Source organism: Giraffa tippelskirchi, chromosome 6, assembly GCF_054371585.1.
Source record: "Giraffa tippelskirchi isolate mGirTip1 chromosome 6, T2T-mGirTip1v1.2.pri, whole genome shotgun sequence".
Classification (NCBI taxonomy): Eukaryota; Metazoa; Chordata; class Mammalia; order Artiodactyla; family Giraffidae; genus Giraffa; species Giraffa tippelskirchi.
Genome location: NC_137280.1, coordinates 83,771,012 through 83,786,636, shown reverse-complemented (window position 1 = coordinate 83,786,636; position 15,625 = coordinate 83,771,012). Strand labels below are relative to the sequence as shown.

Here is a 15,625-nt window from a genome sequence, read left to right as displayed (position 1 = left end):
TTCCCTGTCACTCTGTCATATACCGCACCCCCCGCCCCCTCTCGCATCTGTACACATTGCTTCTTCCCCTCCAATCCTTGGACCCCATCGTCATATCTTCTCTCTCTCCCGCCCCCATCTGCACACGTTGCTCCCAGGCCCCATCCGATGACCAGGTCACCCCATCTCCCCCCGCCCCCCACTTCTGCCCAGGCCACAGCACAGATGGAGGGCCGTCTGCAGGAGTTCCTGGCCGCCTTCTCGCCCGGTGCCCGGCTGGCACTGGCTGACGGTGTCCTGGGTTTCATCCACCACCAAATCATCGAGCTGGCCCGCGACTGCCTGGCCAAGTCTGGAGAGGCGCTTGTCACCTCCCGCTACTTCCTGGAGATGCAGGAGAAGCTGGAGCGGCTGCTGCAGGATGTGCGTGGGGGTGGGGCGGGGGGGAGTGGGTACAAGGTTTCGGGGTCCCCAGGCAGGGCAGGGCAGGACCAGGGGCTGGTGTATGATGCTACCACCCATCTGCTCCCAGGCGCACGAGCGCTCAGACAGTGAGGAAGTTGGCTTCATTGTCCAGCTCGTCCGGAAGCTGCTGATCATCATTTCACGGCCAGCGAGGCTCCTCGAGTGCCTGGTGAGTGTCTTGGCACACGGCCGGGTGCAAGGCCTCAGCAGTCCTGCTGAGATTAAAAAGAGACAGTCCCCATAATGTAGGGCTTTGAGAGGAACACGGAGGGCTGCCAGACTCGGGTGGGCTTCCCAGAAGAGGGACCAGGAGCTAGGATCCCAGGGACAACTTGGAGCCACTGGTAAGAAGGCTTCAGACAGAGGGAGGTGGGTGTGTAAAGGCCTGAAGGTGGGACCAGGCCTTGATTGACCAATCTCTCTGCATCCCCAGGAGTTTGACCCCGAGGAGTTTTACCACCTGCTGGAGGCTGCCGAGGGCCAGGCCCGAGAGGGCCAGGGCATCAAGACTGACCTGCCACAGTACATCATTGGGCAGCTGGGCCTGGCTAAGGATCCCCTCCAGGGTGAGCTGGAGTGGGGGCGGGGCCGGAAGAGGAAACTGGGGTGAAAATGGGGAGGAGCCAGGGTTCCAGCCTATGCCCATGTGACTCCAGAGTGTACCACACTGTCCTTCCCCTCTGTTTGGCCCTGTCCTCAGCCACCTGCAGGGTACATTTTGGGTAAAGTGCCCAGGATTCCAGGGTAAGGTGGCCACAAGTTGGACCCCTTGACCTGCCAGCTGCCTTGGAGCCTCAGCGTCCTCAAATGCTAAATCAAATTGGGCCAGGGTGCCAGCGAACCACCTTGAGCAATGGCATTCACTTGTCGTGTGAATTCCAAAGCACTTTCCCAATTTCTTCTGACTGTGGCCCAGGAAGTGGGACATGGTGTCAGACAGGGCAATCCATGGGCACAACTGAAATGGTCAGGAACCTCCCTCAAACAGTCAGGACAGGAAAAAAGACATGGTGCTGGGGGAAGCATTGAACTTGAACCTGGCCTGGTCTAGGGGTGGTCAGGGGAGCGCTGGGAAAAGATTATATTCAAACTGGGGCCTGGAGGATGGAGAAGTGACCACATGCAGATTTGGGGGAGAGAGGAAGTGAACCAGGCTGGGGGAATGGTGAAGGCAAAGATCGTGAAATGGGTGTGTGTCTGGCGTTTTGGAAGAGCAGTGAGGAAGGGGTGTGGCTGAGGAAGGGGTGACCTTCCCCTTCAGCAGGACCCAGCCGCAGTGGCCAGCACCTACGGGGACCAGGCTGCCGTTGTCCCATTTAAAGTTGGAGAGACTGAGGCTCTATGCCGTTGAGCTGGATTCAGCTCCAGGTGTGCCCAAGGCCAGATCAGGCTAAGACTAGCCATCTGGTCGAGACTGTGCTCTGCAGGCAGGGCTGTGGCGGGGGCGGGGCCCCGGCTGTCAGAGGAAACAGGAAGTGGCTGGGCAGGCAGGTGGCAGCTGAGGCTGAGAGTGCAGATCACCCGCCCAGCACCGGGGCCCTCTGAGAGCGTGAGGGGCTGCATCCAAACCCGGGCCTCCCTCACCCGAGGCTGTGCTGCCCCATCTCAGCCTTGCTCTGTGACCACGAGACACTGTCTTCGTGGTCACCGTCACCATTGATGTTCACCAGCCGCTCACTCTCACTCAAGACTGCCCCTACTAAACCCCAGCTGAGGCTGGAAACTAAGGGGGCTCCCCAGGGCCCTACCCTGAGCTGAGGAGCGTGTCAGCCACCACCTAGAGGGCCTGCGTCACAGCAGGTGTTCACTGCCCCGAGACCTGGAGCCAGGATTCAAGATAGCCTGAGCAATCAGAACCTGGGCTTCCCACTGGCCTGTCTAGAAAGTTCCTCAGTCATTGCTCAGTTCAGCCTCCTGGATTTGACCGAAACCTGGGCTCAGTAGGGACTCAACAACAGAATCATGGGAGCCGGTCATGGGAGGCATGCTCTCCCCAGTCCAAGAGGAGCCCTGGAGGCCTCACGAAGTCTCTGACTGGTGAAGGGGCCGGGCTCAGAAACCCCATCTGAGGCTTCTCCCACATTTTACAGAGATGGTGCCTCTGAGTCACCTTGATGACAATGGAGGACAACCGCCAGCACCAGAGGAGTCCCCTGAGGTAAGACAGCACAGAGCTTTGGCGCCCCCACCTGTCTTGTTCTTTTGATGGTAGACCAGGTCGCCCTGAGAGGCGCTAGATTTGCCATTTGCTGAGGTTGCGCATATAGTAGGTGCTTAATGAATGCCTGTGACTTTGGGGGAAGGTGGGGGCAGGTGAGATTGCCCTGCTGGGGAGGTTGGGCAGGGCAGGGTTGGAGGGGGCACTGGAAAGTGGGGTTTTGCAGGCTGTGTAGGAGTTTTCTGGTAGGAGGGCATGTGTGGCTTCAGCTAAAATCTCAAACTTGGAGGGTGAGTTTAAGAAGTATGTACAGGAGAAGTAGCATTAGGTGCCAGTTGGGACTTGGGGGCAGGAAGGACACAGCCTGCTTTGAGCTAGGGCAGGACCCTGACCCCTGTTGCCCCCCCGCCCAGAGTCGTGCCCTGGTCGGCCCTTCACGGAGGAAGCCATGTGAGAGCGACTTCGAGACTATCAAACTTATTAGCAATGGGGCCTATGGGTGAGTCCTTGGGTCCCCTGCAGACCCACTTCTCAGATGCCCTTGGGGATGACTGAAGCCCACACAGTCCCTGAGTATGTAGACAGAGAAATAGACCTGCAGAGGGAAGTAAAGGCACAACCCAGCAGGGACATGGCTTGGAAGGGTTCATCCATGATCTTGGTCCTTACTTGCCCCGAGTGTAGGGTTCTAGGAGTTTGAGGGCTGAGCAAGCGATGGCAGTAGTGTGCAGCGAGCATTATTTAAATGCCATTTTGACAGATTTGCTGTGGAGGAGGTGGTAGGGGGGAATCCCTCATAGCATAAGACTGTCATGTGGGAGAAGGCAGAGGGGGGAATTACAGAGGGGGCTTATGTGTCCAGGCTTAAGTGTCAGCAACGCAGTGGGGAGTCTGTGAGTCAGAGAGCTCCATCAGGCAGAAGCAGCTTGGGGTTTTCATAGCCCCAGCATTTACCTTATCTGAGGGTATGCAAAACCAACAGGCTCTAAATGGCTAAAAATCTGCTTATTTGAATTATAATGAACACAATTTGAGTTTGTGCCAGCGAGGCTTCTGAACTAACGGGTCTCAGTCAGCTGTGAAGAGATAAACGACCTAGGAGCCATCTTTGACTCTTTATATGTCACCAGGGAGTGTGGCTTAAACCCTCGGAGTGGCTGCCTGGGTGGAGGGCGCAGGCCAAAGCACGGCATGTAGGGCTCCAGACCACCTACGTCAGGTCCCCGTGCCTGCCGGGGCTTCAGCAGGCCCCCCACCCTCGTTCCCACCCCACCCCAGGGCCGTCTACCTGGTGCGCCACCGGGAAACAAGGCAGCGTTTTGCCATCAAGAAGATCAACAAGCAGAACCTGATGCTGCGCAACCAGATCCAGCAGGTCTTTGTGGAGCGCGACATCCTCACCTTTGCCGAGAACCCATTCGTGGTCAGCATGTTCTGCTCGTTCGAGACCCGGCGCCACTTGTGCATGGTCATGGAGTATGTGGAAGGTGTGGTCATGAGGGCTTGCATGCCTCCAGCAATGGGGTGCTCACCCCTTATTCAGGAGACAGTCTCTTCTTTGACCCAGCTAGAGTCTGCTCTGTCCTCCATGGGGTCCCAGCCTGCCTTGGTGAGAGGAAGGGCTCAGTCTGCAGTGGGGGACCCAGCAGTGGGGAGGGAGATGGGGAAGCCCAAAGACGAGTGTGTGGGCAGAAGCTTGGAGACTAGAATAAAAGCAAGGGAGGGCAGGAGGCGTGGGTTGGAAGGACTAGGATGGTTGGAGGCCAGGCTGAGGAGTTGTAGGATCAGGTTTCCAGCTCAGGAAAGAATAGTGTCTTCAGGTAATGGCAGGGACAAGCATTTACCAAGGTAGCTGCCAGGCAAGGAGAGGGAGCATGCACTTAGGATAGGAGGCACCAGCTCTGTACAAGGAAAGGGACTGCACTTAACAAAGCTGCTGTCCTTCCCAGGGCAAATCAGAAAGTAGGGTCTGCATACCCTCCCGTCCCTACCAGCTCCCCACCCAAAATCGGGACAGACTGGGGACACTGTGCAGGAGGTGGGGAGGGCATGTAGGTACAAGTCTAGGCACAGCTGCAGAGCCAAAGATCTCTGTGAGCATGTCCACGCTTCTACAGGTGGCGACTGTGCCACGCTCCTGAAGAACATGGGCCCGCTGCCTGTGGACATGGCCCGCATGTACTTCGCCGAGACGGTCCTGGCCTTGGAGTACCTGCACAACTATGGCATCGTCCACCGTGACCTCAAGCCTGACAAGTGAGCGACGGGGACCTTTGGGAAAGGGGTCTCTGAGTGGGTCTGGGGCTGCTCTGAAGCACCATTATCTTGATCCCGCTGGCATCACGGGGCCCCTGCTGGTGGAATGAGCACCTGGTGTATACAGCGGAGAGCAGATAATTAATAAATGCCTGCTGTGTGCAGAGGAAGTACAGTGCGCTTATGGAGGTGCTCTGGCAAAGAGTGTGCCCAGACCAGACAGGGGAAAGGAACATGCACTCAGAGCGCGGCTACAACATAACAGAAGTGAACTTGACCATATGAGGCACCAGCTGTATACAAAGAGCAGGGCCATGCATGCAAAACCTTATGTGTGAAGAAAGGGACTGTGTGTGTCTTGAACACCTGCTGTGTATTAGTGTAGGGAAGAGAGTCTCAGGCTGTTTATTTTATTCTAGCATCTAGTAAGCACCTATTGAGTGCCAGGTCCTCTGTGAGTGACTGGAAAACACGAGTGTGAGTGTGAATAACCCCTCAGGCTTTGTAACCCCTCCATAATTTTCCAAGCACGCTCCTCCTGCATTAATTGAGCACCTGCTGTGTACAGAGGAAAGGGCTGCTCTTATATCAAGTACCCTCTGGACATCAGGCAGGACACGTGAGCTCTCAGGTACTTGCTGTGTGGAGGTGTGAACATAAACGTTAAGAGTCTGCATGCTTTAGGACTTCCTTTCCTGGTGGCCCGGTGGTGTAGACACGGCGCTTCCAGTGCAGGGTACACAGGTTCAGTCCCTGGCCGGAAAACTAAGACCCCACGTGCCGTGCTGCGCGGTGTGGCCAATAATTAATTAATTAGGAGAGTCTGCATGTTTTCAGGCCATCTTACATTTTGCAAGTGGCTTAGAAAACAAAGCACATGTGTTTGGCACTTGCTGTCTCTCTTGGGCCTGTGCTCTCATTTTAAGGAGCCCTGCTGGCAGTATAACTGACTCCTTACACACTGATGACTTTTGAGTCTATAAAGCACATTTTTTTTGCTGGTGTGTATTTATTGGTCACCAGCTGTGTAGAGGTGATCAGAGCACCTCTGCTTAATAACTGTGTTATTAAGCAAGGACTGTGTGTCAGGCCCTGAACACGGCAACTGTCTTTTTATATGAAGTTTTTATGTTGAGGTCAGCATGGAATGAACACTTGCTGTATACTGGGGGCAGGGGTCCTTTTCTCCAATGAAGATACTTGCCATGTGGAGGTGTGAACCTGAGCCTTAAGAGCCCTGCATGTTTTCAGGGCATCTTATAGTTTACCAGAGGCTTATAACAGCGGTCCCTAGCCTTTTTGGCACCAGGGACCCGTTTCATGGAAAATAATTTTCCCACGGACCAGGGTGGCACGGAACGGTTCCGGGATGATTCCAGTGCATTACATATATTGTGCACTTTATTTCTGTTATTACATCAGTTCCACCTCAGATCATCAGGCATTAGATATTGGAGGTTGGGGACCCCTGGCTTAGGAAACAAGCAGACGTGTAGTTGGCACCTGTTGTGCACCTGGGCCTCCGTGCTCCATGTTCTCTGGCTCCTTGCTTTGTGCCCATCAGACCTCTTTGCCGTCATCCTGGACTGGGGTCTTCCAAGTGTTCCCAAGGCAGGACTGGCCCCTCCCATGCTTACAACTTTCAGCTGCAAAACGGGATGGGAAGGGGTCCAGCCCCAGAGGATTCAGGAAGGGATAGGTCCCCACAATTGGTCTGGAGAAAAATAATTTTTCCTTTGCAGTTCAGAAAAATTCAAGTACACCCCAAATCAAGAGAAAGTGCATTCATTTGCTAGGGCTGCCCTAACTAAGGGCTTAAACAACAAGAAATTTATTCTCAGGACTTCCCTGGCTATCCAGTGGTTAAGACTCTGCACTTCCACCACAGTGGGCATGGGTTTAATCCCCCGTTAGTGAACTAAGATCCCACATGCCACACAGTGTGGCCAAAAATAAATTAATTAATTTAATTAAAAAAAAAATTTATTCTGTCAGCTCTGGAGGCTAGAAGTTCAAGATCAAAGGGTCGGCTCCCTTCGAAAGTACCAGGGAAGGATGTATTCCAGGCTTTTCTCCTGGCTTCTGGTAGTTCCTAGGCTGTGGCAGCGTAATTCTAACCTTGACGTGGTGTCCCCCACTGTGTGCAAATCTGTGTCCAAATCCCTGCTTTTTATAAGGACTCCAGTCCTGTTGGCTTAGTGGTCACCTGGTGGCTCAGCAGTTAAAGAATCTGCCTGCAATGCAAGAGCCCCAGGAGACGCAGGTTTGATCCCTGGGTCAGGAAGATCCCCTGGAGAAGGGAATGGCAACCCACTCCAGTATTCTTGCCTGGAGAATCCCCGTGGACAGAGGAGCCTGGCGGGCTGCAGTCCATGGGGTCGCAAAGAGTTGGACACGACTGAGCGACTGAGCACAGCACAGCGGCTACGTACTCCAGAATGACCTCATCTTAACTAGTGACATTTGCAGTGACCCCGTCCCCAGATAAGATCGCATCATAGTTCCTGGGGGCTAGGAGCTCAGTGTGTGAAGTTGGGGGATACACAGTTCAGTCCATAACGGAAGAGGGCTACAGCACCCCACCCCCACAGCTCCCAATGTTCATCCAGTCCCATTCCCTCCCAGGCCACTCAGTCCTCCCCACTGGGTGAGTTGAAGCAAATGCCAGGCATTGTCTCTTTTTCTCTGTGACGAGGAAACGAATTTTTAAATACCACATATAGTCAACATTCAAGAAATGAACTTTTTTTAAAGATTTATTTATTTATTATTTTACTTATTTATTTGGCTGCACCGGGTCTTAGTTGCAGTTTGTGGGATCTAGTTCCTTTAGCAGGGATCGAACCCATGCACCTTGCATTGGGAGCGTGGAGTCTTAGCCACCGGACTACCAGGGAAGTCCCAGGAAATGAATGTTTTTGAGGCAGGGACATGCCCATAGGAGCTCAGGAAACATTGGTTTGTTTTAGCAGAAGATGGCCAAAGGCCTGCTACGAGGCCTTGGTTTTTGGAGGAAGTTGGCTTAGCTGGTAGCTACACCAAAGTGTTTCTTCCATAGCTGGTATACACAGTAGTTGCTTAAGAAGCATCATTTAAAAAAACAAACAAAAACCAGCAGAGGCACGGAATGGGCACACAGAATTGTTTCTTTCTAGAGTTGAGGTACGCAGTAGGTGTCAAATAAATGACTCCTCAGACAACTTGGATACAGACAGTGAATTCTCCAGAAATTTATTTACTTATTTATTTTAAACTATTTTTTAAAATAATTTTATTTATTTACTTATGTTTGGCTGTGCTGGATCTCGGTTGCTGCGTGGGCTTTGTTCTAGTTGCGGCAAGCGGAGGCTACTCTCTAGTTGCGGAGCTCAAGCTTCTCCTCGTGGTGGCTCCTCTTGCTGCGGAGCACAGGTTCTAGGGCTCACGGGCTTCAGTAGCTGCGGTTCCCGGGCTCTAGAGCACAGGCTCAATAGTTGTGGCGCCCGGGCTTAGTTGCTCCATGTCATGTGGGATCTTCCTGGACCAGGGATCAAACTTGTGTCTCCTGCACTGGCAGGCAGATTCTTTACCACTGAGCCACCAGGGAAGCCCCTATTTATTTATTTCTCATTTTATTTATTTATTTTTGGTTGTACCATGTGGGATGTGCAATCTCAGCACCCGGACCAGGGATTGAACCCATGCCCTCTGCCCTGGGAGCACAGAGTCTTAACCAGTGGACCACTGGGGAAGTCCTGCAGATATTCATTTTTAAATGGGCAGATGCACCCAGGAGGTGCATGAAAAATGTGACTTTATACAGCTGATGCATGTGATTTTTATCACTTAAAATATTTGTGTATTTAAACTTGCAGGAGAACGTGAACAGCAGTGTACATGGTAGGTGTGTGCAGCGTACATGACAGGTGTGTGAGTTTTAAACAAGTGGTGCACCCATGAGGGGCACAAATATTTCTGTATGTAGCAGGTGCTAAAAACATGTTCACTTTACAGTAGGTGCTTGCACAATATTTAGTTTGTTAAAAATAATGGCTGTAGGTGAAAAAATATGCCGTAGCTCTCCTGCTAGGAGGTGTTCAGGAGACGTTTCATTGCCTAGTGGGGAAATGCCATGATTCTCAGGAACTTAATTTTTGCACAGCAAAGTATACAGTAGGTGCTCAACAGTAATACCCGATGCACCCAGAAGGTGCACAGAGATGTTTGCCAAATTTGTAACGTTCCCCAAGAACCTCTGTTTCTTTCAGTAATGTAATCAAGCGTAGGACATGCGTTCTGATCCATGGTTGGGTTGGGCCACCTTGGATGGGACAAAGTTCGTGAGGGGGGCAGCAGGAGCAGCCACGTACCTCCAGCCCTGAGCACCCCACCCACCTGCCCACAGCCTGCTCATCACCTCGCTTGGCCACATCAAGCTCACTGACTTCGGCCTGTCTAAGATCGGGCTCATGAGTATGGCCACCAACCTCTACGAAGGCCACATCGAGAAAGACACCCGGGAGTTCGTGGACAAGCAGGTAGGCAGCACTGCCTCCCCCTGCCCAAAGCCCAACCCCAGGCCGTGGGGAAGCTCTGCAGCAAAAAGGAGCATATAAACCATCCACATAATCCTCCCCACCCTGCCCTCCCTGGCTGGGAGCCATCCTCAGTTTCCCTGTCCCACCTGGCCCAGGTATGCGGGACGCCTGAGTACATCGCCCCCGAGGTGATCTTCCGCCAGGGCTACGGGAAGCCAGTGGACTGGTGGGCCATGGGCGTCGTCCTCTATGAATTCCTGGTGGGCTGTGTGCCCTTCTTCGGCGATACCCCCGAGGAACTCTTTGGCCAGGTGGTCAGTGGTGCGTTCCCCGCCCCCCACCCCCCTGGGCCCAGGTCTAACCGCTATTTTGGCTCTGCTCAGCGGTCCCTCTGCCTGTGTCGGCAAGGGGAGCAGCCCCATGTGTGGATGGATTGGGCACCTTTGGTATGCCAGGCCCTGGCTGAGCACTGGAGATACAGCCAAGGGCAAGATGGACAGTAAGGGAGATAAATAAGCAAACTATGGAGGGACTTTCCTTGTGGTCCAGTGGTTAAGACTCCACCTTCCTGTGTGGGGGCGGGGGTGGGGAGTTCGATGCCTCTCGGGGAACCAAGATCCCGAATGCCCCCTGGTGTGGCCCCCCCCAAAAAAAAACTGTAGAACAATCAGAGGCAAAAATGCAGAGGAGGAAAAGAAGCAGGAAGAAGGGAGGGCGCGGGGTGGCAGGTGTGGGGTGGTTAGTCACTCAGTCATGCCTGACTCTTTTGTGACCCTATGGATTGTAGGAGCCCAAACAGGCTCCTCTGTCCATGGGATTTTCCCAGGCAAGAATACTGGAGTAGGTGGCTGTTTCCTCCTCCAGGGGGTCTTCCCAACCCAGGGATTGAACCTAAGTCTCCTGGGTCTCCGGCATTGCAGTGGGGGGAAGCCCCAGGTGTGGGGTAGAGGAGCTGTATTAAAAGAGTCACAGAGAACGACACTGGCGTGACATGTGAGCAGAGTTTTAAAGGAACAAGAGGGAGCCACAGAGATGGAGAAAAGGAAGGTGCTCAAGGCAGAGAGCATGGCCAGAGCAAAGGCTGTGAGGGACCGAACCTGGAATGCTGAAGGAGCAGAGGAGGCTGATAGCTTGGAGCACAGAAAGCAGAAGTGCTAAGAGATGCTAGGAAGCACCATCCCCACTTCCTCACTCCCTCCTCTCACTTTAGACGAGATCATGTGGCCAGAGGGAGATGAGGCCCTTCCAGCTGATGCCCAGGACCTCATCACCAGGCTGCTCCGACAGAGCCCACTGGACCGTCTGGGCACTGGTATGTCGGTATGGGTGGGCTGGAGGCTGGAGTAAACACGAGCTCTATTTGAGAGGCTGCATAGAGGAAGGGGACTTGAAGCTGGGGTTTTGAAGGATGCATATAAGCTCACTAGGAACTTACATAAGACTTTGAAATTGAAAGCAGCTGGGTCTAGTGCAGACAAGGGGCACTGAGGCTGTGTATGTGAGCCTTCCAGGTCACCATGGGCTGTGTCCTAAGGTCCCTAAGGACCAGCGCAGTGGATCCCACTGTCCAAGTTTCCCCAGTCACCAAAATGGTGATAAAAGGATTATTTAATACTGATGCAGCTACCCAGTATATGGCCACTACGGATCACTTTCAGGATGAAACTTGGCCACTGGAGAGGACCACAAGGGCTGAGGTTGGAGAACAGGATACATTTGTGCGGTCAGCCCTGCTCCTTGGGGTAGAAACATGTGGAAAGGGGCCCTGGAAGGAATCTCTCCTGAGGTCCTGGGGTTTCTCCAGGTGTTGGGATCTCAGGATCCAGTGGAGGGAAGATCAGGGCCTAGGTTCTAGCCCTAGCTTGGTTCTCCTCCGGGCTCTTAAATGACGGCTAGTTTTCCCTTCCCATCTTTGTGGCTCTGCACTGGCCAAGTTTGGGTTCATAATTGGCCCAGGGGGTCATGGTGGGTGGGGACCAGCAGGGATAAGCTGGCCTTGTCTGCAGGAGGCACCCATGAAGTAAAGCAGCACCCCTTCTTCTGGACGCTGGACTGGGCCGGGCTTCTGCGACACAAGGCCGAGTTTGTGCCGCAGCTTGAAGCTGAGGACGACACCAGCTACTTCGACAGTAAGCGGGGATCCAGGAGATGGGCTCTGCTGTCCCACACTCTCCTAGGGTGGTAAGGGGTCTCTGCTGGGGTCCCCTTCCCAGCTTGGTGCCTCACCCTGGGCCTGGAGCTTCTGACTTCTTGGGCTTTCCAGGACTCTGGGCATGTGTGTGCTGGCTGCCCGACCCCCAACCCCCACACACACACCCCTGCTAGGATTTCCTTTGCATCTGAGCTCAGGTACTGCAGCACCCCCTCAGGTTGCGGGAGGGGACACCAAGCTACTTCGGGTGGCAGACCCTTTCCTGGAATCCCCCAGCAGGTTCGGCCTCCTGAGTCTCAGCCCTGACCAGGCATGGAACTTTGCCTGTCACACAGGAGGATGGGCTGCCTCGCTCAACTTGGGTGGAGGGGGTCCCCTCAAGCACTTCAGGTGGGCTCAGACAAATCTCCCTCTCCCTACGTGGGGCTCTGGCCAATCCCAGAGTAAATGCCCTCGGCTTTCAGCGCCTCCTCCAGAACTGGATGTGTGACCTTGAGTGTGTCAGAGGTCCTCTCTGAGCATCTGTTTCCTTTTCTGTAAAATGAGGAACATCCTTTATGTTTGAGCTGTGCAGTGTTACCCAGCTCTAGGGAACCCATCTCAAGAGTGAGGAAACTGAGATACAAGAATTCCCATCCACGGCCCTACAACATTTAGGGACACACCTGGGATTTATTCCCAGACACTAAATCTGCCAGGGTTTCCCTGGTGGCTCACAGGTAGAAAATCCGCCTGCCAGTTCAGGAGATGTGGGTTTGATCCCTGGGTCAGGAAGATCCCCTGGAGGAGGGCACAACAACCCACTCCTGTATTCTTGCCTGGGAAATCCCATGGACAGAGGAGCCTGGCAGGCTACAGTCCATGGGGTCGTAAAGAGTCGGACACTACTGAGCAACTAAACAACAACTAAATCTGCCACCCAAGCCTCCTCTGTCCTTACACGTACCAGGCATAGTCCCGCCTCAGTGCCTGTGCCCTGACAGTGTCTCTCCACCAGGGAGCCTTCCCCACATCACCTCATAGCCCCTGTGTCCACCTCCGGGCATCAGGTGGGGGATGCCTTTCCCTCTTGCAGCCCGCTCAGAACGTTACCGCCACCTGGGCTCTGAAGATGACGAAACTAACGATGAGGAGTCATCCACAGAGATCCCCCAGTTCTCATCCTGTTCCCACCGCTTCAGCAAGGTAAGTCTGGGACCCTCGGTGTAGCTGGCACTCAGGAAACAGGGCAAGATGTTTGTCTGGGGTTGTTTTGTTTCTTTTGGCTGCGTCAGATCTGAGTTGCGGCATGTGGAATATTCATTGCAACCTGTGGGCTTTATCTCTAGTTGAGGCTCACGGGTTTAGTTGCCCTGAGGCATATGGAAGCTCAGTTCCCCGACTTGGGAATCAAACCCATGCCCCCTGCATTGCAAGTCCGATTCTTCACCACTGGACCATCAGGGGAGTCCCAGTTTGGGTTTTTTGTGTTTTTTTTTCAATTTTTGTTTTCATTATAGTGAAACACATATAAAATAAACTATTTTAACTTTTTTAAACTGTACAGTCCAGTGACATTTAGCACATTCACAGTGTTGTGCAACCATCACAACATTTATCTGGTTCCAGAACATTTCCATCGTGTCCAGAGGGCAACTTTGTACCTGTCTGCAGTCACTCCTTGTTTCCCCTCCCTCACCCTCAACAACCAGTAATCTGCTTTCTGTTTCTATGCATTTACCTGTTCTGGACATATCACATACATGATATGTGTATGTGGTACATATCATATATCACCCAGTCCAGCGTCCAGAAGAAGGGGTGCTGCTCTACTTCATGGGTGCCTCCTGCAGACAAGGCTGGCTGAGCCCTGCTGGTCCCCACCCTCCACGACCCCCTGGGCCAATTATGAACCCAAACTTGGCCAGTGCAGAGCCACAAAGATGGGAAGGGAAAATTAGCCATCGTTTAAGAGCCCAGAGGGGAACCAAGCTAGGGCTAGAACCTAGGCCCTGATCTTCCATCTGCTTGATCCTGAGATCCCAACACCTGGAGAAACCCCAGGACCTCAGGAGAGATTCCTTCTGGGGCCCTTTTCCACATGTTTTTACTCCATACACTCTGTGGGCTTTTATGTCTGGCTTCTTCTTCTTCTTTTTTTTCTTTAATATTTATTTATCTGGCTGTGTGGGCTCTTAGTTGCAGTGCGTGGGATCTAGTTCCCTGACCAGGGACCACATCCAGGCCCCCTGCATTGGGAGCTCAGAGTCTTAGCCACTGGACCACCAGCCAAGTTCCTGGCTTTTTTTTTTCTTGCTTCGCTGCATGGCTTGTAGGATCTTAGATCTCCGACCAGGGATTGAACCCAGCAGCAATGAGAACTCGGAGTCCTAACCACTGAATCACTAGGGAATTCCCTGTTTCTGGCTTCTTAAGACTGATGTACGTGATAGCGTGTCAGTACTTCACTCCTTGTTATGGCTGAGTAATATTCCACTGTGTGACTGGACCACAGTTTTGTTTATCCACTCATCAGTTGATGAACCATTTCGGTTGTTTCCACTTTGGGGCCATTGTGAATAGACCTAGTATGCTGGGTGTTATTTTATAACATCATTAGCTTCACTTAAGTTCCTTCCTTTGTTTATAATTGGATCAAAAAACCTGCACAGGGACTTCCCTGGCGGTCCAGTGGTTAAGACTCCAAGCTTCCACTGCTGGGGGCATGGGTTCAATCTCTGGTCAGGGAACTAAGAGCCTGCATGCCGTGCAGCACGACCGAAAAAAAACCCCAAAACCTGCACTGCTCATGGGCCTGGGCCCCACGGGCAGGAAACTTCAGCTGTGGCCCCTTGGTAACCAGGCCTGTCAGAGCCTCAGTCTCTCCATCTGTACAGTAGGCTAAAGACTGTTTGTCTTTAAAGAAGTGGTGAGAAAGGATTTGAGGAAATGACTCAGAAGCGTCGGGCATGTAGGAAGCACTCAACTAAGCCATCCCCCAGGGATGCGGTTGTTGCGACTGTTATTTTTAATTGCTTCCCAGGTCTATAGCAGCTCTGAGTTCCTGGCCGCCCAGCCCACCCCAACCTTCGCTGAACGGAGCTTCAGTGAGGACCTGGTGGAAGGGTGGGAACGCAGCAATGAGGGGGACTATGGGCGCCGGCTGAGCACCACTGAGGTCCGGTAGGTGGGCTGGGGAGTGGAGCCTGCTGTGAGGTGGAGCCACCAAGCCTAACATTGGAAAGAGCTGCCCAGTGGCCCAGTAGAAAAGGGTCAAACATATTGGCCAGCCTATCAGACCCCTGCCAACCTGGCCTCTATCATCACTCCCTTTGGATTTGCATTCCTAACCACACTAAAGGTAAAAGCAGCCATACACCGTCATGCTGCTAGGCTTTTGCTTGTTTCCTCTGCCCAGAATGCCCTTTGTTCATGCTCACAAAGTCTCATTCATCTGTCAAAATCCAGACTCAACACAAATAATCAGTGTCTGCTTGAAGAGGGGCATTGGGAGGCATTGGGAGCTGGGTTTCGAAAGATGAATAGGAGTTCTCTGGGCAGTCACAGAGGATGGAGCAGGCACAGGGAGCTCACTTTGTCTTTACAGGTTACCTCTGACTCTAGGCTGAGGGTTAAGATGCAGCCACTAGAGGAGACTGGGTGCTCTGGGGTGAGGGCACCTGGCAAGTGTGACACAGGCTGTTCCCCACTACAGGCTGAGATCCTGCACATCTTCTGGTTCATCTTGCCACTCATCCTCCTCCCAGCCTGAGCGGGGCCCTAGCCCATCTCTCCTGAACACCATCAGCCTGGACACGATGCCCAAGTTTGCTTTCTCATCAGAGGATGAAGGAGCTGGCCCTGGTCCTGTGGGCCCCAAAAGGCCTGTCTTCATTCTGGGGGAGCCCGATGCTCCCCCAGAAGCCACCCCAGTGATACCCAAGCCCTCCAGCCTTTCTGGTAGGTAGAATCCAGGATGGGAGGGGTAGTCTTATGGCAAATTTCCCACAGGAGGGACTATTTAAGATGAGTTTTGAAGGATGAGTAGGAGTTCTCTAGAGAGAACATTTGCTTGTCTAACAAAGGCCTCAATCTAGGGATGATACCCTCAGCTTCAGT

At 53.1% G+C, this 15,625-nt stretch overlaps 1 protein-coding gene across 46 annotated transcripts in view; it reads left to right on the top strand.

Moving 5' to 3' along the window:
• Window positions 1-15,625, top strand: part of MAST3 (microtubule associated serine/threonine kinase 3) — a 41,389-nt gene that overhangs the window by 19,875 nt on the left and 5,889 nt on the right. For all 46 annotated transcript variants that reach the window (XM_081496367.1, XM_081496364.1, XM_081496366.1 and 43 more), the window contains 14 exons: window positions 193-402; window positions 512-613; window positions 878-1,010; window positions 2,535-2,602; window positions 3,016-3,101; window positions 3,881-4,089; window positions 4,720-4,858; window positions 9,243-9,375; window positions 9,531-9,696; window positions 10,586-10,687; window positions 11,382-11,504; window positions 12,603-12,712; window positions 14,550-14,689; window positions 15,222-15,466. In XM_081496367.1, coding sequence (XP_081352493.1) covers window positions 193-402; window positions 512-613; window positions 878-1,010; window positions 2,535-2,602; window positions 3,016-3,101; window positions 3,881-4,089; window positions 4,720-4,858; window positions 9,243-9,375; window positions 9,531-9,696; window positions 10,586-10,687; window positions 11,382-11,504; window positions 12,603-12,712; window positions 14,550-14,689; window positions 15,222-15,466 — 1,966 coding nt within the window. The remainder of the gene's footprint in view (window positions 1-192; window positions 403-511; window positions 614-877; window positions 1,011-2,534; window positions 2,603-3,015; window positions 3,102-3,880; window positions 4,090-4,719; window positions 4,859-9,242; window positions 9,376-9,530; window positions 9,697-10,585; window positions 10,688-11,381; window positions 11,505-12,602; window positions 12,713-14,549; window positions 14,690-15,221; window positions 15,467-15,625) is intronic.